Source organism: Haemaphysalis longicornis, unplaced genomic scaffold, assembly GCF_048455015.1.
Source record: "Haemaphysalis longicornis isolate Haplotype H1 unplaced genomic scaffold, Haemaphysalis longicornis Haplotype H1 scaffold_2, whole genome shotgun sequence".
NCBI lineage: Eukaryota > Metazoa > Arthropoda > Arachnida > Ixodida > Ixodidae > Haemaphysalis > Haemaphysalis longicornis.
Genome location: NW_027526295.1, coordinates 21004143 through 21025975, shown reverse-complemented (window position 1 = coordinate 21025975; position 21833 = coordinate 21004143). Strand labels below are relative to the sequence as shown.

At 49.2% G+C, this 21833-nt stretch overlaps 1 protein-coding gene across 1 annotated transcript in view; it reads right to left on the bottom strand.

Annotated features, from left to right (window-relative positions):
• Nucleotides 1-233: 233 nt before the first annotated feature.
• The window catches only part of LOC144168788 (diuretic hormone receptor-like), a 252961-nt gene continuing 231361 nt past the window's right edge, over nt 234-21833 (bottom strand). Inside the window, exons 12-13 of the mRNA XM_077697759.1 lie at nt 18908-18949; nt 234-2399 (exon numbers count right to left, since the gene is read on the bottom strand). Coding sequence (XP_077553885.1) covers nt 2103-2399; nt 18908-18949 — 339 coding nt within the window. The 3' untranslated portion in view covers nt 234-2102. The remainder of the gene's footprint in view (nt 2400-18907; nt 18950-21833) is intronic.

The following is a 21833-nucleotide window of genomic DNA, read 5'->3' as shown; positions in this document are numbered from 1 at the left end:
GAGTGATTTTTCCATCTCTACGCATGTACATGGCATGCTAATACACTGAAACATGGGTTATTGCGAAGAGAAGCATAAGATGCCTTCCTTTTGCTTTTTCTTTTCCCAAAGAGCCAAAAAGTTGGTTTCTCTTACTTTGAGGTGTATAACATTTATGTTTAGAGATCAGGCCAGATAAATGAAGTAGCGACACGGGAGTTACGAACCTTTTTATTAACATTCATTGTACCTTCTGTGCACCTGTAGTTCATTTAGGTTCAATAAATATTCACTCTAAACAGGAAACAATAGCCACAAACAATCCTCCACAGGTGTAACTTTTTCGGGGTGAACATGGTGTAAATAAGTAATTCTTAGTAAACTCTACATGTCAGGACAAAACAACCAGTTTGAAGCCACCCTGTCGAGCACTTATCAAAACTTCATACTGGGAACGCGTGATATACACCAAAGCTACGTATCAGTAACATTCTCAGTGCAACTTAGCTTTTGTCCACAGCCCACATGTGAGTATGCGCAATGAGCGATTTTCTTCAAACGTTCTGAATGGATGGATTATAAATGCCTTTACCTTTTATTTTGGCAGCCTTACATATAAATGGACGTAGCCTCCAAGCTTTTTAAATGACGCTTCTTTCGCATCCCGCTACCCATGTAATTGGGGCATTTGCGAAGTCGGCCGGCCCGATATTAACGTATGAAAGGAATAAGCAAGCCGAAATGCTCCGGAATATCACTTGATCGTGCCAATATTGTTACGACTGACAGACACAAGGAGGAAATTTTACAAGCTGTAAGCTCATGAAAACCTTCCAAATAACGTCAGTGTGTACTGAAATCTGCGTATTAAGGTACTGTCAAGTAATTCATTTAAACGTGCAAAATTATTTTGAAACAAGACAAAAAACTTTTGCTGACCAAAGTAACAACATGGACATCTTAGCTGCAGAAGGGCCAGCCACGCTATCGCTTTCACATTTTCATGCCATAAAAAGCATATTTATGAGCAGAACAAGCGCCCGTCTCTACGGGACACACACTGCAACAGCCCCTCCATAGCATGCAAAAATACATTCGAAGATGTACACAGTCAATGGAGAATGTTGATATGACATTGAAATAAATGTAAGCCAGCAAGCACCATTCTGAAAACTACACCAGCGTGAGAAGAGTAGTCAGAAGCGAATGGTTTCGCCTTACGGAACATGCAAATCCCGGCTACGAAAGCATCATGCCTGATTGCGCGGCAATCTTTTTGTTGACGACGCGGAGATCCTCGGCCGGTTGACGACCTTGGAGTCCGAGCTAAGCAAAACGGTTTTTCACTGCTCCTCACTATTGATGGTTAAATGCGTTCGTAAAGTTCGGGGCGAACCTCGCAAGGCTAAATCTTGAAAGTGAATGTTACTCACTGTGTGAACTCTTCGAAGCGGTCTTTGTGCAGTAACAAGCTCACAAGGTCGTCACAAACATTGTGGAGTAACAAGGTCGTCACAAACTTGCAAGTTCACCTCCACGCTACCACGCTAACCCACAGTTCTCACGCTTGAGCGTTGAAGATGACAGAAGCCATGAGAGGAGCATGTTTTACACAACTATCACATCTAGCAATGAAGTCAATATACCCACCCACACATGAGTTTTCACCACATAAATATAAGGAACACTAGGCTTTTTTACATCACAAGGGGAAGCTAGGGCGGGCAATTGGGTGAGTTGGTACATGATGCCTTGTCACAACGAAAATAACACGACACGAGAAGACTGCAATCCTGTCTTCTTTTGTCGTGTTGATCGCGCTGTTACGTCGTTTTAAGATGAAGATCAAGAAGCCTTCGTAACATTTATTAATTTGGTCGTTTGAGCTGAGGTAACTTTGTGTGCCCACAACCATCTCCGCAACTTCCGGACACCTTAGTAATGCATTATCCGAAACTTGATTTCAGGTGTTGGAATGTGCTCAGGTGGCATTCCGGGTACATAAATATACGCACAATGTACGACACACCGAAAAAGTGTACGAAAACAAATGTGCACATAACAAGAGTACGTAATTTTAGGAGCTCATGTTTTAAGGTGGGACGGTGACAGTGCGCTCATCTTTATACCACATCATCCTTTCCGGTCGGTCCGAACGCACCGTTGCTGAACCGGTGCGGGGGCCCGAGAAAGCCCGCATGCGGGGCCACCGTGGATGTCGTGGAGGCGAAGCTGATGCAGCTCGATCTGGGCGCCCGGCCCTTGTAGAGTCGCGCGTTTTCGCAGTGGGTGGCCGCGGCGGCAAGGGCCGGACATGAGCCCTGGCGGCAGCGCACGCGATAGTTCAGGCTCTGCCGCTCAGCGCACAGGGCGCGGGATGCCCGCCAGCGCTCCACGTGGTGCCGTATGGTGCTCCGGACCTGAGAAGGCGAGGAAAATGTTCTAAGGCGAGAGCTTTAAAGAAGCGCGCACGTTGTCAGGTTGAAAAAACAGCTGGCCCAGAAAACATGAAATTTCGCGAGCCCGGGACAATAATTACGGGATCACAAACCAAGGAAGGAAGCAGGAGGGGGAAAACTTTACTTGATCCTGCAAGTATTGATAATTAACCACTAAGCGGGCCGCTACCACGTCGGGACCGAAAGGCCAAGCCTCATAGCCACGTCGTGAGCCTGCCGCCCAGCCCAGAATTGATCGCCCAGGTCCGGACTTAGAAGTGCAGCGTCCACCTGGACTTGTTCTTAATAATGGGGTCTTCAATTCACTCACAAGACCACAGCATGTATTTCAGTGTGGCTAAATCACCACAGTTCATGAAATAAGGCTCTGTATACGTCTCAGGATAAAATATGTTGACCCCCCGCGGGCAAGGTTAGGTGCCAGTCTGCAGTAAGCGTAATGTAAGTGCCTCAGCCAGGTTTAGTTTAGGATGCGGCGGATTCAAAATCCTGCGGTTAAGGAGATATTACTTTGTTCCCTCATTGTATGTGGAAGGGGAGTCTCTGTTTTCTGAGAGTACCGTCACACTGTGGCGCGGGGCAGAGCGCAGGTTAAGATCTCGCGCTGCCTCATGAGAAGACTATTTGAGAATCAGAGAAGTCCTTCAATCACCCCAAGGTGAGCAGGAAACCAACATAGGTAGTGCTGAAAGATCTGACAGGTCTGCATATATCGGAAAGCAACCTTAGCCACCGCGCCCTTCTCGAACGCCCTAACGGCCGGCTTTGAGTCAGTATACACAAAAGGCCTGCTCCTATCAACCTGGGCGAACGCAATAGCCGCCTGCTCGGCGACCTCCGGTCTATCAGTCCGCACGGAAGCAGCGTTGACGACCGTGCTCTCACTATCCACGACAACTACGGCAAACGCCTTCCCCTCTTCGATAAAAGAAGCGTCAACGAAGCTGACCCTCTGATTCTCATCGTGAGTGGGTCTCAGAAGGCAAGCCCCCCTGGCATTTCTTCTACACACATTTCACTGCGGATGCATGGTCCTGGGAATAAGCTTCACTAGATACCGCTGACGGGCCTTCAAGGTTATACCGACGTGAAGCAGCGAAATCCTCTCCTGAAGAACACCTAGCTCTCTCAGAATCTGCCGACCCGCGCTAGTCGTAGAGAGACACACCATCTGCGCTCTTTCCTGAGCCTCAGCTATCTCATCCAAGGTATTATGTATGCCCAGCTGGAGAAGCCGCTCGTTGCTGGTGAGCAAGGCACCTTCAACACCTTTGGTGAACTTCCTGATGTGCGTGTCAAGCTTCTTCTTCTTTGATGGCTTCCACTTGTGCATGGCGGCCACATAGGTAAAGTGACACAACACAAAGGAGGCATAAGCCGAATTGGACTATCCTCCTCCGCCCCTTCTGCATTTTGGCCACCGTCTTCACTACGCGAACCAAGCTCTGTCTTGGCAAGAATTTTCGCGATCGTCAGCGCGTTGGCGCCATTCGACTCAATCAGCATCCCCAAAACCCTGAAGTTATCTACCCTGGGTATGATATCCCCATTCCTCGTGTGAAGCTGAATGCTAATCTTGTCAACGGGAACCAACCCCCTGTGCCTGGGTCCCCTTCTAGTGGGACTGTACACCAACAGCGCCGACTTGTCGGAAGAGCCCTCTAACCCCGTTGGGACCAAAGAAGTCTCGATTGCATCTACTGCCACCTGCAGAACTCTCTCGATATAGTCCTCACTACCAACAGGACACAATATGGTTACATCATCAGCATAGATGGTATGTATAATCTCCTCAAATTCTGTAATCTCCTGGCCAATCCGACCATCGCCAGATTGAACATTGTGGGCGAGATGAAGGCCCCCTCAGGAGTGCCCCTGTCCCCATGATCCAGTGTACCAGACTCCAACTCCACAACCCTCAGGGTAGCCTTACAACCTGACAGGAAGTACCTCAGATAATCGTGAAATCGCGCGCCCAAGCCAAGATCCGAAATAGACTTTAGAATATATGAGTGCCGAACATTGTCAAAAGCCTTCTCTAGATTCAGCCCTAGGATGGCCTTAACAGTCCCACTACCTCCATCAAACGTCTGATGTTTGACGACCTTCATCGCGTCTTGTGTCGACAGCGCTGCCCGAAAACCAATCATAGTGTGGGGTACACTAGTTCTAGTCCTAGTTCAAAAGGACATAAAATTGTGCTAGTTGGTGATGCTTCATGCTCAGTTTGCGCTTAGTCTACAGACGAATAGGCCGCTAAAAGGACTGGGACGAGGCGCAAACTTGCAACTGTTTAATTAAAAAGACGACAGAAACGGGATACACCTAAATATACACACAAAAATGGCACTCTGCACTTGCGCAGTAAAACCGATGAAACCTAACAACGAAACATGAAGGTGCAGAAGCAGATCTGCTCAGACGACCCCGAAACACATACACCTTGGCATGAAAATGTGGGAGTGTCTGCTTTCAATATCTTACCTTTCTTGTCATGGCGGCTCTCTCTGAATGAATTTTCGTTCTTCACCAGTACACAAGTTTGACGGCGTGCTCACGCACCTTTCATCTTCTGTGATGTGAAATGCTTCAAAGATCTCGCGCGTTATCCTGTCTTTAGCACGTGCCAAAATGTGCGTGTCCTGAAACTGAGGTGTGCACTCGCGTGGTTTGCCCGTTTTGCAATGAAGTGACAGATTGCTCGTTTCCTGTCTTGGCTGACTTGCGTATCGGTGTTCTCTAAGCCGTTCATTGACGCACCATCCGCTTCGTCCGATATAAGATTTTCCACACGCCCCCTAACCGAAGAAAGCTACGCCCTAAAAATCTCTAGGCTCAGGAATCAGGGATACCCAGACAGCCTGCTGGCCTCTGTCAGTGAGATGCTGCTCCAGTCTTTCACAGGAGGAACTAGGAACAAAGGAAGGGATGTCAGAGAGAAAAAGACTCCGGTAGCAATCCCATATATCCATGGAGTATCACACAGGTTAAAAAAGCTTGTAGAAAAGAATGATGTCACAGTGGTTTCTATGCACCGTCAAAGCTAAAAAACATGTGCGGGAAAGTGAACGGGAGACAGGAAGGGAAAGAAAAATGTGGCATGAAACACAGGCAAATATTGCTTGATTGTGAGGCCCACGTAGTATAGAAAATACCGTTGCTGTGTGGAAAATCTTATATTGGACTAAGCGCAAGGTGCATCAATGAACGCCTTAGAGAACAGCGATACGCAAGTAAGCAAACACAGGCAACGCGTAATCTATCACTCCATTGCAAAACTTGCAAACCACGCGAGTGGACACCGCAGTTTCAGGACACGCACATTCTGGCACGCGCTAAAGACAGGATAACGCGCGAAATTTTTGAAGCATTTCACATAATCACAGAAGAGGAAGGGTGCGTGAGCATGCCGTCAATCCTGCCTACTGTGAGGCACAAAAATTCATTGAGAGAGCCACCTTGCCAAGATAAGATATTTATCGGTTGTACTGCGGAAGTTCAGAGTGTCGCTGTGTGTGTATATTGCCGCGAACCGGGTATGCGTTTGTTTATTTATTGTTTGTTTTTTACTGCCACGCCACGCCCGTCTGTGCTATCTGCGTTCCAAGCGAAGCGCGTCTTCCATCCTTTACTTTTATGCCGCACGGCTATCACATTCAGATAAGCAGACTGTTTCGCACTAACGTCACTAGCCAAGAATAATCTTCTGTGATCTACAATGTTCTGGATGTAAATCGACGGTTCCAGAAACCCTTGCGCCGAAAGATAAAAGCCTGCAGAGCAGACGCCGCGGCATTTGATCTGCGACGCTCGCTTGTGTACGTCACTTTGCTAACTGCTGCTTTGCCGTCCGTGTAATATTTTAGTTGTTAGGGGAGCACAAAATCGCTCCAATAAACTTGTTTTTCTTGAAGACAAGTGCATCGTCTTTGGCAACGTGACATCTGGTGGAGGTGGTGGGTACTATCTGGAAGCCGCCAAGCCAGTCTGACCAGAGAAAGCCCCCGACTTCAAGGATTGCTACCCTAGTTCGGTTTTCTGCCCAAAAGAAGGAACGCTGCAACCAACACCATGGTGCAAAAAAGAACGTCGCCAATCGTCCTGCAGCAGCCCCGGGAACCGCTATCGTTCCGGGGAGACCCCGCTATAGACGGCGAATAATGGTTGGAGAAGCCGGAGCGCGTCCGCATTTTCAACAGGTGGAACGACGAAGAAACTTTCCGGCATGTCTTCTTTTACATAGAAGATATTGCTCGAACTTGGTTCGAGAACCATGAGAGCTCTTTGACCGACTGGACTCAATTCAAAGGGAGTTCCTTAAGTCCGTCACTACCGTGGTGAGAAAAGAGCGAGCTGTGCTTTTGCTTCAACCTCGAACGCAGCACCCCAACGAAGGGGTCGTGATCTTCGTTGAGGAGATGAAGCGAATGTTTCGCCGTGCGGACGCCGAAATGACCGAAGAAAAGAAGCTCAGGTTTCTGTTGCGACGCGTGACGCAAGAGCTCGTCGCGTGCCTTGTTCGCAACCCCCCTCCCGCCCCTCCCCAAGACCGTGCCGGAATTCACGTCTGAGGCCGCCGCGATGGAGAAGACGCTCGAAATCCGAACGAGGTAGTACGACCGCCCAATCAGTGCGCTGCTTTCGGAGACGATTGGTGCCGGCGCTATTAACTCCGACTCACTACGCGAGACCATCCGTGCAGCGGTGCGGGGGAGCTGCGGAATCTTTTCCCGACGACGACGCCAGAACCTCAAGTCGCTTCCCTGACAGACGTGATCCGGAAAGAAGTACAGCAGGCTTTGGGAACTCCTATGCCGTCCGAAGCACTCCGCGAGCCAGAGGCTATGACTTACTCCGCGGCTGGTCGTCGACCACGCCCTGTTCCAAAACGTCGTCAAGAGGCCCCGCCGTACAACCCCCCAATGTCGCCCGCCCGATCCCCTGTAACCCGAAACCAGGCGCCAAGGAAGACCGTGGTGTAGCGAAAGCCCGATAATCGCCCGCTGTGTTACCACTGCGGAGAGGCCGACCGCATCTACCACCGCTGCCCTTACAAGAGGCTAGGTTTGCGGGGATTCTCCGTCGACGCACCTGGCCCTCTCCCTGGCCAACGACCGCGTGAGATTGACGAGTATCTCTCTCAAACAAGCCGTGGCCCAGCCCGTTTCAACCGCTCGGCGTCGCTCTACCCGTACAAATCGCCGAACCGCCGTAACAATGCTGACTTCGCCCGTGGAAGGTCCACCAGCCTACGCGGGGGAAGCTAAAAGCAGCAACTTCTGGAGGTGAAGTTGCTCTACCGCAAAAAACAGGAAATTCTCCAACGACGCACCGACTCGCTGAAGACCATGATTCACGACATGACCCGACCCCGACGACCCAATCTAACCCTGACGTGACTCGCGACCACGACGTTAGCAAAACGGCGCGACGCGTACCCGACATGACCGAACCTGCCGATGAGAATACAACGAAGACTACGACGCACAGTGCCCGACCGTCAACACGCAGAAGCCGAGATGCGACGCTCCGACGCACCCGGAAACTCGAGGAAGGCGGCATGCGACGTCAAGGTGTCCATCGACGGCTTTGACGTCGTCGCCCTCGTAGACACCGGAGCCGACTACCCATTAATGAGCGGACCATTTGCGTCTAAGCGGAAGAAAGTTATGACCAGATGGGACGGACCGCACATACGCGCAGCAGGAGGCCAACTCGTCGCGCCAGGTGGAACGTGCACATCCCGCGTCACCATAGACGGCACGACGTACCCTGCCGCGTTCGTTATCTTGCCTAACTGCTCCCGCGACGTGATTCTCGGAGTTGGCTTTGTGACGGACAACGGCGCGATAATTGTTCTGCAGACCAAGTCGATAACTTTTAAAGACGATAGTCTTTCTTGGGCTACTTAAACCCAGAAATTTCGGTCTGTCTGTATGTCTGTCCGTCTGTCTGTCTGTGACTCCATTCAGCCACCCGGCCAAAGTAAAGCAATGCCTGCGCAATAGTCTTATATAGTCACAGCTAAATCTACCCGTCTAGGTCCGGTGTAATGTTCATAATCGTCAACATTTTTGAAGAAGAAAAAGACATTACGCAAATATAACACAAAAAATTATTACAGAAGTGATTTTCGCAGTGTTCCTTTATAAAATATCATACATCCTTAACTTTTGCGAAATTAAAGACTTCATCAACTGCAGAAAAAAAATTCCCTCCGCCGTCACCTGCTGTCGCCCGCGCTACTACAGCTTCTGGCGCCATTTTAAGAAATCAACCGGCCTCAGTTACGAAAGGTTCCACTAGATAGGTTCCACATTCTGCTTGCAATGCACGTGGACTAGGGAAACGCGGTTCTACAACAGTTAAGAAGGCGGCCTCAATTCACGCACGTCTACGTCGTACGGCAGCGTTGGCATCGAGACACCCGGTTTGGAGCAGTAGAACGCGGGAAATTTAAAATGATTTAAGCAAACCTATGGCGTCTTTACCTTGGGAGGGGCGCGACGCAACAGGAACAACATGAGAGGTGAGCGGGAAAGCGAAGGGCGCATTTACTTGGCAAAAGTCGATAAAGACTGTCGTCTTTTGATGACATTTGCAGCGAAAGGAGCAGATACGCGGCCAATTTTTTCCTCCGATCACTCCGTGAAACCGGAACCGAACCCGGAACACCGTGCTGCTGTAAGGATCGCCGATGATCATGTCACCCTGCCACCCAGCGAAAGCTTGGTGATCACTGTCTACTGTGAAGGTGCTCCTCCCGACGTCGACGCTATCGGTGAAGAGTGACCAAAGGTTGCTTCTCGACCGGGGTGCGTCTGTAACAAGAGGCATTGCGCGCTTTAAGCAACGCAAATCCCACGTTTTGATCACTAATTTCAGCGAGGAATACCAGCATTAAACAGGGGCGCTGCAAATGCGTTTCTCGAAGAAACGCAGGAAGCAAGTGACGTGATCGTGGTTCCCGACTTTGAACGCACACCCGAAGATAACTTCAAGCTTCCGAATCCCTTCGACGCGAATCCGGCGTTACCGGAAGAAGAACGGAAGAAGTTATTGGATGTGCTGCATCGCTACAGAGAGTGTTTTTGTCGAACTCAAAACTATGTCAGACACCTCAAGCGAAGCACCGAATAATAACCGAAGATGGAGCCCGACGTACCCGACAGTCCCCGTACCGCGTCTCTTCACCCGAGCGGGAAGCCATCCCGACTCAAGCCGACGACATGCTCAGCGACGACATTATACAGCCATCGAAAACCCCTGGGCTGCACCGGTCGTACTCGTGAAGAAAAAAGACGGCACATTAAGGTTTTGCGTTGACTAGCGGCGACTGAACAAAATCGCCAAAAAGGACGTGTACCCCCTCCCCCGAAACGATGAGGCCCTCGACCACCTCTGCCACGCGAAGTACTTCTCATCGATGGATCTGAAGACCGGCTACTGGCCAAATGATATGGACGAGAGAGATCGAGAGAAGACTGCATTTATAACCCCAGACGGCCTATACGATTTCATGGTGATGCCGCTCGCGTTGTGCATGGCGCCAGAAACGTTTCAACCAGTCATGGACACGGTGCTAGCTGGCGTGAAGTGGCACACCTGCCTCGTATACCTCGACGATGTTGTGGTATTCTCCCGGACCTTCGACGAACACCCTGCAAGGTTGCAGTCTGTACTCGAGGCCATCCGTACGTCGGGGTTAACGCTGAAGCCTGAAAAGTGCCGCTTCGCGTACGAAGAACTGAAGAGTTTTGGGCCATGTCGTCAACGCCGCGGGAGTCCGGCCTGATCCGGCGAAAACTGCCGCCATAGCGAACTTCCCAAGACCGAAAGACAAAAAGGGCGTGCGGAGATTTCTCGGACTATGCGCATACTACAGGTGCTTCGTCGCAAACTTCGCCCGCATTGCAGACCCACTCACCCGCTTGACGAAGGATAGCACCCCTTTCAGCTGGGAAAATGCGCAAGAAACAGCCTTCTGCGAGCTGCAACAATGCCTGCAAAGCCCGCCTGTGCTCGCGCATTTCGACGAAAACGCCGAAACGGAAATGCACACGGACGCCAGTGATATAGGATTGGGTGCTGTCCTCGTGCAAAAGCAAAGCGGGTGCGTGAAACTAATCTCCTATGCCAGCCGTGGTCTGCCCAAGGAAGAAAGAAACTACTCAGCCTTTGAGAAAGAGTGCCTCGCGATTACATGGGCCATTTCTAAATTACATGGGCCATTTCAGAATGGAAGACCATTCAAGGTTGTAACAGACCACCATGCGCTCTCTTGGCTCGCCAATTTGAAGGACCCCTCTGGCCGTCTTGCTAGGTGCACCTTGCGCCTGCAAGACTTCGACGTTACAGTTGTCTATAAATCCAGCAGGAAACACTCTGACGCCGACTGCCTGTCTCGTGCCCCCGTCGACCTACCACCGAAAGACTACGATGAAGACAGCAAGTTCTTCGGAGTCGTGGCTGAGAGCAAGCTAGCCGCCCAACGGCGTGCCGACCCCGATCTACGCGTCATGATCCACTACCACCAAGGATGAAACGTCGCCGTGCCCAGTCCCTACAAACACAACTTACATGCATTCAGCCTGAAAAAATCCGTCCTCATAATGAAGAATTTCAGCCCCGGAACGACAAACAATTATCTTCTTGTCATCCCGGCAGATCTTCGTGACGATATTTTGGAAGCGTGCCACGACGACCCGTCTTCTGGACATCTCGACAAAGCTCACACAATTGGGAAAATCAAGAAGTAGTACTATTGGCCCCGCCTTGCATCCGACGTCACCCACTACGTCCGGAGCTGCCGTGACTGCCAGGGACGAAGAACGCCACCGACGATACCCGCCGGACTTCTGCAGCCAATCGCCGTCCCATATAGGCCCTTCCAACAGATTGGAATAATGACCTTCTGGGCGCGTTCCCTACATCCCGATCCGAGAACAAGTGGATTGTTGTAGCGGCAACTATATGACGCGCTACGCCGATACCGCCGCTCTTCAGAGGTGGGCTGCATCAGAGGTCACAAAGTTCTTCATAATCCAAGTTGTGCTGCGACGTGGAGCCCCGGAAGTCCTAATCACGGACCGCGGAACGGCCTTTACTGCGGAGCTGATGCAAGGGATAGCTACAGAACACGGATCACCGAAGAACGACGGCGTACCACCCCCAAACGAACCGACTAACGGAACGCCTGAACAAGACGATCGTGGATATGCTGTCAATGTACGTCGACGTTGAACATAAGACTTGGGACGAAGTGCTCCTGTATGTCACCTTTGCGTACAACATGGCTATCGAGGAAACAACGCAGATGACGCCGTTAGAGCTTGTCTACGGAAGACGGCCGACTACGATGCTCGACGCCATACTTCCGCACGTAGAAGACGACGACCTCAACGCCGACGTCCAAGGATACCTACAGCGTGCGGTGGAGGCCCGCCAGCTGGCTCGAGTTCGTACAGCGGACCAGCAGCTGGTCGATGCCGGGTGCTACAACTTCCGACGCCGAGACGCCGAGTACCACCCTGGGGATAGTGTGTGGGCTTGGTCTCCCATCCGTCGACTCGGACTAAGTCAGAAGCTTCTGCGACGGTATTTTGGACCCTACCAGATTCTACTGCGTGTTGGCCACCTTACCTACGAGGTGATCCCCGATGGTGATTCCAGAACATCACGACGACGCACGCGGCCCGAAGTCGTCCACGTGTTTGGCTTGAAACCTTACTATGCAAGATGACTGACTTTTTCGTTGTTGTTCGTTCGGACTGTCTTTTCTTTTAGCATCGGGTTGATGCACTCTTGGAGGGGGGGGTAGTGCCGCGAAGCGGGTATGGGTTTGTTTATTTATTGTTTGTTTTTACTGCCGGGCCACGCCCGGCTGTGCTATCTTAGTTACAAGGGAAGCGCGTCTTCCATGCTTTACTTTTATGCCGCACGGCTATCACATTCCGATAAACAGACTGTTTCGCACTAACGTCACTAGCCCAGAATAATCTTCTGTGATCTACAATGTTCTGGATGTAAATCGACGGTTCCAGAAACACTTGCGCCGAAAGATAAAAGCCTGCAGAGCAGACGCCGCGGCATTCGATCTCCGACGCTCGCTTGTGTACGTCACTTTGCTGACTGCTGCTTCGTCGCCCGTGTAATATTTGAGTTGTTAGGGGAGCACAAGTTCGCTCCAATAAACTTGTTTTTCTTGAAGACAACTGCGTCGTCTTTGGCAACGTGACAATATTTAGGGGTCTCCCGTTTCTGTCGTCTTTTTAATTAAAGTTTGTGCCTCATTCCAGTCTTTTTAGCGTCCTATTCGTCTGTATACTACCAGAAACTCAGCATGTTGCACTTCTTGCCCGCCGTGATATGCTCACCTCCACACAGTTCACACATTCGGGAGTACAGCGATGGGCTTCTCCGGGATTGAGAGAACCGCAGCCCCTGCGAACCGCTTCTTCCGGTGAGGGGGCAGACGTCAGCGCGATGTCCCAACTTTGCGCACGCACAACAAACATCTATCTGCTTGCGGTAAAGCGTGCACCTAACCAGTGCGTTACCATACCAAACAAAGTCGGGCACCTTGTACCCCTCGAAGGCGATGATGACCGTGCCCGACTCGTTGATGCCCTTGGCAGCCAGGGCCAGGGGATTACGCAGGTGAACAATCTTGCGATGGATCACTTTAGGGCTCTCGCTGAGAGGAACGATTCCTATTATTCCCTTGCACGTTTCACGCGCCGCCGCATCTTATGCCGCAGCTTCCTGCATGTGCCCAGCAATGCACAAACCCTTGATCCTCAAGTACTTCGTAGCACTTTCTTACTTCGGAGTGCTAGCCACCACAATATTCTGTTGAAAATTCGGGCAGATAGTGTCCGCTTCTCGCTTCACGTCGTCTATGCAAGCCGCAGCCGTTATTGCATCAGCCACCATGGCCGAACCAATGTGGCGGTATTAGGACCACCCGTGATCCTGACGATAATACTGATATCATTTTTCGGCAGCGGAGCCATTTTAGCGTGCCGAATGATACTCTTTTCGAGACTAGATGGCGAGGTTTTACTCACTCGGCCGTTCGTGAGTCCCAACCCGACGTTATGGCTAATAGCGTTGCTGTCAAATGGTAGCCTTGCCTTGGTCGTCGAATTCCTCTCGCTGTGAATTTTCTAGCCAGCATCCTCCGAAACTTCTTCCGGAGCAATATCTTCACGCTCCATAGCATACTCCACCATGACAAGAGCTTCAGACGGCCGGAATTCCGGCACGGCCCACGAGCACGGCGGGCCCGGCGATTAAGGTTAACACCTCCGGCAGCATGGTCGACACAAAAAAAGCCGTAAAATCCCGCAAATTCCGCTCACTGGGAAATTTCCGCTATCCCGATGTACCTGGTAACTTCGCGGATCCGTTTTGCACAAAATTAGGCACGAACGAGAAAAATATCCGTTCAAAACTGCTCCTATAGGCGGAAGCGGACACGAACGCGTCCTGCCTCTCTGTCACCCCCTGGCGGCCTTTCCAAGGAAGGGAAACAACACTGTTATAGTGGGCTCGGAAGAGGTCTCTGAGAAGGGGTGACACCACAACGGCCGCAAAATGGCGACGGCTAGCGAGCGGAACGAGCTTTGTAGCGTGCTATCCAGGGGTCCAAACAAATGGTGGTAGTAGCCGGCGTGGAAGCTGAACAGCAGATCACCAGGAACCTCCTGGCCTTGACAAGCGATCAAAATGCGTCGACGCCGGGTGCTCTCCACGGGAATGGTGAACGGGCGACGGGATCATAAAGTCAGGTGGCAGATCACCAGAAGTTCCAACTAGTGTCCAACCACCCTTCACATTCATACAAAGTTCTAAGCATCCGCCAATATTATTTATCGCGGCTGCTCATGATCTGGGCCTTCGCCAAAAAGGCACAGCTCATGCGAAAGAGCTGAACCTATTAATGTAGACCGCGTGTCATGTACTCCTCCCCCTATGCCACTGCGCCATAGCGCCATTCTTACAACATAATTTATACATTCATTATTCACTACTTTTCAGTCGCGTTTCTTCCCAAAGCGCGATAATAGTTTGCTTGACCTTTCCCGTTAATAACGGTACTTTACCCAACATCTATGAGTTCATGCCTGGTGTAGATAATATCACTGCTACAAATCAGGGTGATTGTTATCTACGGCAATATGTTTTCCCACACAACGGCTCAAGAGAAGTGATTAATGAAAATTGACTTCCATAACGATAGCTCCACCGGCTCGCTGAGTGCATCCGCTACATAACTGCATAGTCTTCAGCTGCTCGCAAAATCTCGGCGCTTATAAGCAATCGAAACATGTACGTGGAGATATAGTTATTTTTATGGCAGCAGCAGTGCATCCCCAACACAATTTCACCGAGGAGACGTGATGAATATCTCTGTTTAGTTTTGAAGAAAACTACCATCATAACCATCATTGTAAACAGGCTGTTTGGTAGACGTCACGGCTTCTCCCATTTTCCTCTTACCACCCTCGTTTTACGATGGCTTTGTTTACTCTTTGCCTTCAAGTATTCAGATTTAATCCCTGCATTAAGGTCTATCGGCCAATTTCCGTCTCCGCGTAATCCATCTGTTACCCTAATGGTCCGGTGGTTGTCACTTTTCCTCGTTAAGCGCCCAGTCCAAGCACGGTGCTTCCTTTTCATTTGAGCTGTGATGTCTTCCACCTTAGTTTGTTATCGGATAGTGTACCTTTCTTATCTATCTGTAAGCGTTACGTCTATTATCTTTCTGTCCATTGCCAGTTGGGCTAACCTCAGTTTTCCCCAAAGGCGCTTAGTACAGCTCTAAGATTCTGTCCCATAACTCAGCACTGCCACTCTGCTTGGTGGCGTACGTTTTCCCTCCTCCAACAACGGCCACTTGCTCTTCGTTGTAAGAGCGTGCTTACGGAAGCGTTAATAGCTCCCGGTTGCAAAGAGAGCGAGGCAATAGGATGCGATCTCTACAAAATTGTTTCCAGCCTGTTTAGAGGAGGGGGTATTCACGAGGATTCAATCGGAGAAGAAAGGATAGAAGTGCGAATACATGAGCCGCTTTAGATTTTCAGCCAACATTTTTTTTGTTCAGTGTATTACGCGAACTGCTACTATGCCTTAGGAGCTCAAATCAGAAAGCTATCTACGTATAAAGAACGATATAAAGACGTCGAAGGTAACGTTAAAATAACAAACCCTGCGCTTTAACATAGGACACGAAGTTCTTCGAGAGGTTGGGGAAGGTAACTGTTGTTGAAAAGTTGTCAGTGGTGAACCCCACCACTCAAATAAGTTTATAATAAAAGTTCGGTTGGAGGAAACAGAACACTTGTCAATCTGGACCACGGTGTAAGAATAGTTACGTGTTGACACTGGCCCCGCAGCAGCGGCGGAGAACGCGACCAGATCGTGTTCGCCATCTAGAACGTGTGCCGACCGCAGCGGCACGGGGGGCTCTCCGAACAAGGAACCGGCGTAGGCAGCTACGGCGCCTGCGCGCCGTGTTTGTCTTTTCGTGTCGTTCAAGCTGTTTTTCGGTGTTTTGTGCTGCCAGAGTGAATCACGAGGAGATGGCATTATTGTTCAGCTTCCACGTTGTGGTCCGCACCTTGCGTAGCCTTTTGTGTTGCAATTTCGGATCTGCCGCAATGATCGTTGTGCAAGCTGACTTGGTGGAACGGGTCGACGCAGTGCGCGGACGTCGCGGCCTATGTGCTTTATGGCTGCGACGTTTTGGTCGTTGCAGTGGCGCGCTTGCAAAATTGAGTCTGGCCTGGGAGTCGAATAGACGCGATAATGGGCCAAACGTGCTTCGTACCCAACTGTAGATCGGGCTACCGGAGTTGACCGGATCAAGTTCCATTTTTTAGGCCTTCGTCAGATGCAGCTCAGCTTGAACGTTGGTGCCAGGCAATCCCCAGAGCCGAGAAGATATTGCAACCAGCCACTTGGTCTGTGCGTAGCATTTTCCCGAGCGTGTGATATCAAATTCGAACTACGTCTTGTTCGATAGCTAGGTACTTTTGCCACGGCAAGTCTGCGAATGTTAACTTCGCGTGCATTGTTTTTCTAGCCAGAAAGGCGACTTGAAAAATCAATGTTTTTTACACAGAATGACTATTTTGGCTTCAATTGAACAAAAAGAGAATTTTTTTTTTCATATGCCGGTAGTACACATGGGCAATAATGGGCAGCAGACGGGAAGCAGACGGGCAGCAGACGGGAATTACAAAAACATGAAATTCGTCGCATCACACACGAAACAGGCACCTTTTGCATTATTTCGCTGATGCCGCAGGGGGTGTTACCGCTATGTTTTTAGAGAAGATGTTACATAAGGTGTAACAATTTGAGAAGGTGTAACACTTATGTTGCACTTAGAGAGGCATTTACACCGACGCACGACATGCCATTTCAGGGCCAGTGTCCTCCCGCTGCACATTTTGGTTCAACGTAAATGTTGGTATGTCCAAGAAGAAGCAAGTGTACGGCAGCTGTATCTTACCGGTACTCACCTACGGCGCAGAAACATTGAGGCTCATTAAAAGGGTTCAACTTAAATGGAGGACGACTCAGCCAGCAATGGAATGGAAGATGGTAGGTGTAACGTTGAAGGACAAGAAGAGAGCGGAGTAGGTCAGGAAAAAAACGCGTGTTAAAGACGTATTAGCAGAAATCAAGGAAGAATGGGTGAATCCATAGCATGTAATGCGAAGGCAAGCGTGGCAGGAGGCGGCAGAAAGTTAGATGAGCAGATGAGATTAAGTTTGGGGGGGTAAATTTATCGCAGTTAGCCCAGGACCGGGATAATTATATATGCATGGGAGCGGCCTTTGCACTGCAGTGGGCGTAGATGGGCTGATGATGATGATGATGATGATGATGATGATATGGTGGTAAAGCTGTACAATTTGCCATATAATTTGCCATGTTCGTGATAATTTTAGGGTCCAACAAGTCCCTTTGCCATGCGGACTGCAATTATTATCAACTGACATCAGCCACTCCCAGTTTAGAGTCGCGTGAGCAGTTTATCTCATCGCGTGCATGCCTGCGTTTTAATGAGATAGACAAGCGCTCAGCGCCGTCGGTATCAGTGTAAAATACGAGCTTGACAGGAGAAACGCCAGCGACAGTTTCACTAAGCATTTTCTCGTCGAGTAGGTAGCTGTTCCCTGCCCTAGCCATTGAAACAATGAGGATATGTGGTCTTGGCGTCGTTTCAGACTGGGCCCTGGCGTGTACAGGGGCGGAGGCGTACCGCTACACAGCAAAAGAGCGTGGGTTGTGTTCCTTGCCATAGAGGTAGCATTTGTGATGTAGATGAAATACGGGAACACCGTTGACTTATTTGGGGGAGAATAAAGAATCAGGGTCGGGTGTGTTTTACTATATTCCCTAAAACAGCGGGCATTGCCCTCTCACACCTTCGGCGTTTTTCAGTGCATGTGCAACATTTTACGGTACGGGAAGGGTCCCCGGCCCGAATGGGCGAGCGTGCCTGTTTTGGATGACCTTTTATTTTAGGAGACGGTTAAGTTACCACGCCCTCGGGAGTCGTGCGGATGAACAAAAGGAATTCTTTGCAATCAAATCGTTTCGGCAACGAGCTCGCATGAGTCTCACGGCTGCTTTCTCGCTGGTGTTCCGCGCACTCCTTTAGTTTCACCGAGTAAAAATGGAAGCAGCCGAAAATTACCAATGTTTAATTTCAATCTTCAGTTTCAATCTTTCTGCGCCATTCTGCACTTTAACAGCTTCACGTACAAGCCGCCCCATCGAACTTTCCCGCAGCACTTGCATTACGGCCGCTGCAGCTTGGCGACCAGATAGGACCCCATGGCATGGCGGCCTGTAGGCGTTTCAGAGAAGCTCATGGAGCGGCGAACAAAATCTGGTCGCTCCGTCGCGCCGCCGTGTCAAGACCTAAATTATTCTTACACCATGCTCTAAACTGACAAAGTTATTTGCATAAAACAGATGAATAACTACCGGATATTGCTCACTTGAAGTCGGGAAAAAGCTTTTTAAAGGATGGTTGCCCTGAAGTTATTCCTGCTGTGCTCGATGTTTTCCTCATTTTTTGAGGAGCAAGAAAATGAATACTCGGTGTTCTTTTCCCGCAGCTTGATTATGTAAACTTGTTTTTATGTTCTCAAAGCATTAGCAGTTTTGATTCAAAGCGTCAGTACGCGCAAGTTGCTCTTCAGAATTGCAGCATATTTTCAAGACCGTCAGCGCCTTCTTCAGTATATGTACAAAATACACCTACAACCATTATGCTTCTTTGCTGTACTACCTAAGAACCTTTCCCCTGATGTGCAAGCGAAAACGTAATAATAGAGCTCATCAAGTATACTTAATTACCGATTAGCTCACAAGAAAGACATTTTGCTGTAGGCAAGTGCTATATCATTTTTATGTCAATACCAGTTCTGCAAGAAATCACTTACCTCTCCATTAAAGAAGCAGTACAGAACCGCCACCGTAAACCCCTGCAATGAAAGAAAACAAGTATTATTTCTTCACGATATAGTGATTACAAAATCAGTAGAGTCGAATCGTCAAGCGGATATCTTATTACATGCGTCTTTTCTGCTTGTATTCTTCCTTCACAGACAGAGATCATGTTATCCCAGCCTCCTTTACTGCGCTTTGATCATAAGGGCCTTTTTCGAAATGAAGATTATTCAATTAGTTTTTGCCGCCTTTGAACTCCTGGCGCACCATCTGCTGGGACCGCGCGCGTATTAATTTCTTGTTTTAGGTCTGCTCAGAGCAGCGCCAGGGATCCTCATTTGCTTTTTGCGTCGCTTTGGTCTCGCCCCGCTTCGGCGCCGTTTCGCAAGCCGTGTTTCTTACGCGCTGTTGGAAAACCAATACCACGCATTTCCTAATTAAAAGAGCCATCTTACTCCTAGTTACATCCCTACCTTCTGCTCGAATAGGCTTTATGTTTCCTTTGAACTGAACAATGTTTGCATATGAGCCAGGCCAGCAGATTTAGTATTTCGAAGCGCTCTTGGTTAAATATCCTTTGCACTAATCATGAAGTGATGTGTTTTATTTAACTAGCTTGGGCCATTTTATGGGCCTTGTCTTCTTTACGACCACGCCAAAATTTGAACCTACCGAGCCAACTCACGTTTTTGCATTATTAAAGCATTAAAGCTGCCAAGTGCTTGAGTTTGATAATCACAAACCTTCTTGTAGTTCTTAGTGGTATGCAGAACACACTGGTCAAAATTTCCATCAAGAATTGGTGACCTCCAGTTCTGTGAAAAAGGATGACCATCGTAGTAGATCGCAGTGCAAGGAGTGTTGTTTGTAATTTTGGATTGAGGATTCTTCCTACCTAATCAGATTAATAAAAGTTGGAAAGCCTAACGTTTTGTTTTAGGAGACAAACATTCGGTTATTCGTTTAAATCCCGCGTTGTAGGCATCTTACTGTCTGTTTAACACACCAACCCAAACCGTTAGACAATGGAGGACAGCAGTCAGGGAACATCGGGCTGTGAGACATCCACGTTGACACCCCCCTCCAGAAGAACGGGTATGTAAACGGTGAGCGCGTGAGTCCTGCCGGCGCGTGCACGCCCCCACATCAAAGGAGCGCATAAAAATGGCGCGGGGAGATAGACGACCCGCGTGGAGAGCTGTATAGAGACCGGGAAGCTGAACGGGTGGCGCCACCACTCGGCGCTCCCCTCGTTATGTGGAATGAGTCGGTGCATTGGACTACACAGCCTCCCGTTCTTTTTGCCGTGTGTGCTTCGGTGCTTCGAATGTTTTGGTGGGGTTGTGAGCAGATATGTACGGTGAAACGAAGTATAGAGAGATGTGTTGGGTTCTTAGATGCAAGAACGGCTACGTAAATTCGTCGGGCGCTTCTAAGGTTGGGTATGGGCTACATTGACCTGAGATATTTTTGCAGCGCTCTACGCCTGGTTCCACCCTATCTAAGCATGAATAAAACTATTAGTATTCGTTTCTACCACTTAAAACTATTTTGAGTGGTTTCAATGACTACGGTTTCCACGCCAGCCTTAACGGTGGAATACCTCGATAGGTGTGCTTTGAAGAGAAACACACGTACGAGATCGATTACCGTGCGGCCGAGGAAACTTCACGGCAGTTTACACTTACTTTCTATAACCGTGAGCATTGTGCTTTCGGTTTTCTTGGCATGGGAGCCTGAGAGCTGATGCGGAACTCCCACGTTGAAAGTGGTCATTTCATGAAGAGCCAATGTTATTTACTCAACCAAAAGCACAAGCTACACACCATCCCCTCTCCCCTTTCCAATTTTACCACCTTCATGGAATAAAGGCTGGCATCGAAATTAAGAAGTGTACCAGTGTTAACATCAGCCTGCGTTTTTTAATGCTTAAGTATTCTTTGCCGAGTACCAAGAAAAATCGTGAAATGCCTTGTGAAGAAACCAGAAAAATTCGCGACTTGTTGCCTGAAATAGGGGTGCATCAGCCCGAGTCTTAGAGCACAGACGCATTTCCGACACGCTGGAAGCAGTTAGGATTTGTAGAGGGCTGCATGGACGTGCAAAATTAAACATACAAATTATCCATCCTTCGCTCTAACGACGACGATGGTTGAACGCGCAGCTTTCTTCGTGCGAAATAGAATAAGAAAGGGTCAAACTCAAAGACGCTGCGATCAAAAGACCAAACTGCTTGCTGGTCAAATTCAAAGCTCTACTAGTCAAAGCTTAAATCCAGAAGGCAACCAAGGGAACCCACACGACAAAGCTTTGCGATAAACCTTCATAGTCATTAGACGATAGAGTGCATTATTTTTTAAGCGCAGGTGGCAGCTTGTAAAACTCGACTGCAGCGTCCAGTTGCGAAACTTGGGGCAGGTTTTTGGCACCCTCCTGTCTCTCGTCCTTCAGCCGTGGCGGAATTATTTTGTGAGAAACCATTTGCTAACTAGCCAGCAACCATTGCAAGTGTTTCAAAGCAATGCTTTTCTACGACAAGCAATAACATTATACTATCATGCGGTATTTCTTCTGTAAACGATTCCCGATGACTGTAGTAAGCGTATTTCTGTGAAATAAAGATGTTTCTACCGAATTTAATTAAATTAGGAAGCGTCGTCTATTAGAATTTCTGTTTTTGTTGTAAATATTTGAAGGCATCTTCCAACTTTGTCATTCGCGTGTGCACGACGGGATTTCGTCATCAACTGCCAAAGGCCAGCGCCGCAGCATTCCTGGATCGGCTGCACACACCGCTTTTGTAAGAGCATTTAGCTGCATCATAAGACAAACTACATGCAAGCATGAAAAATTTGCATGAAAAAGCACACTTGCTTGACTTCCAGCTTAGCGCATTGAGCGTCGCTGAGAACTTCTTGC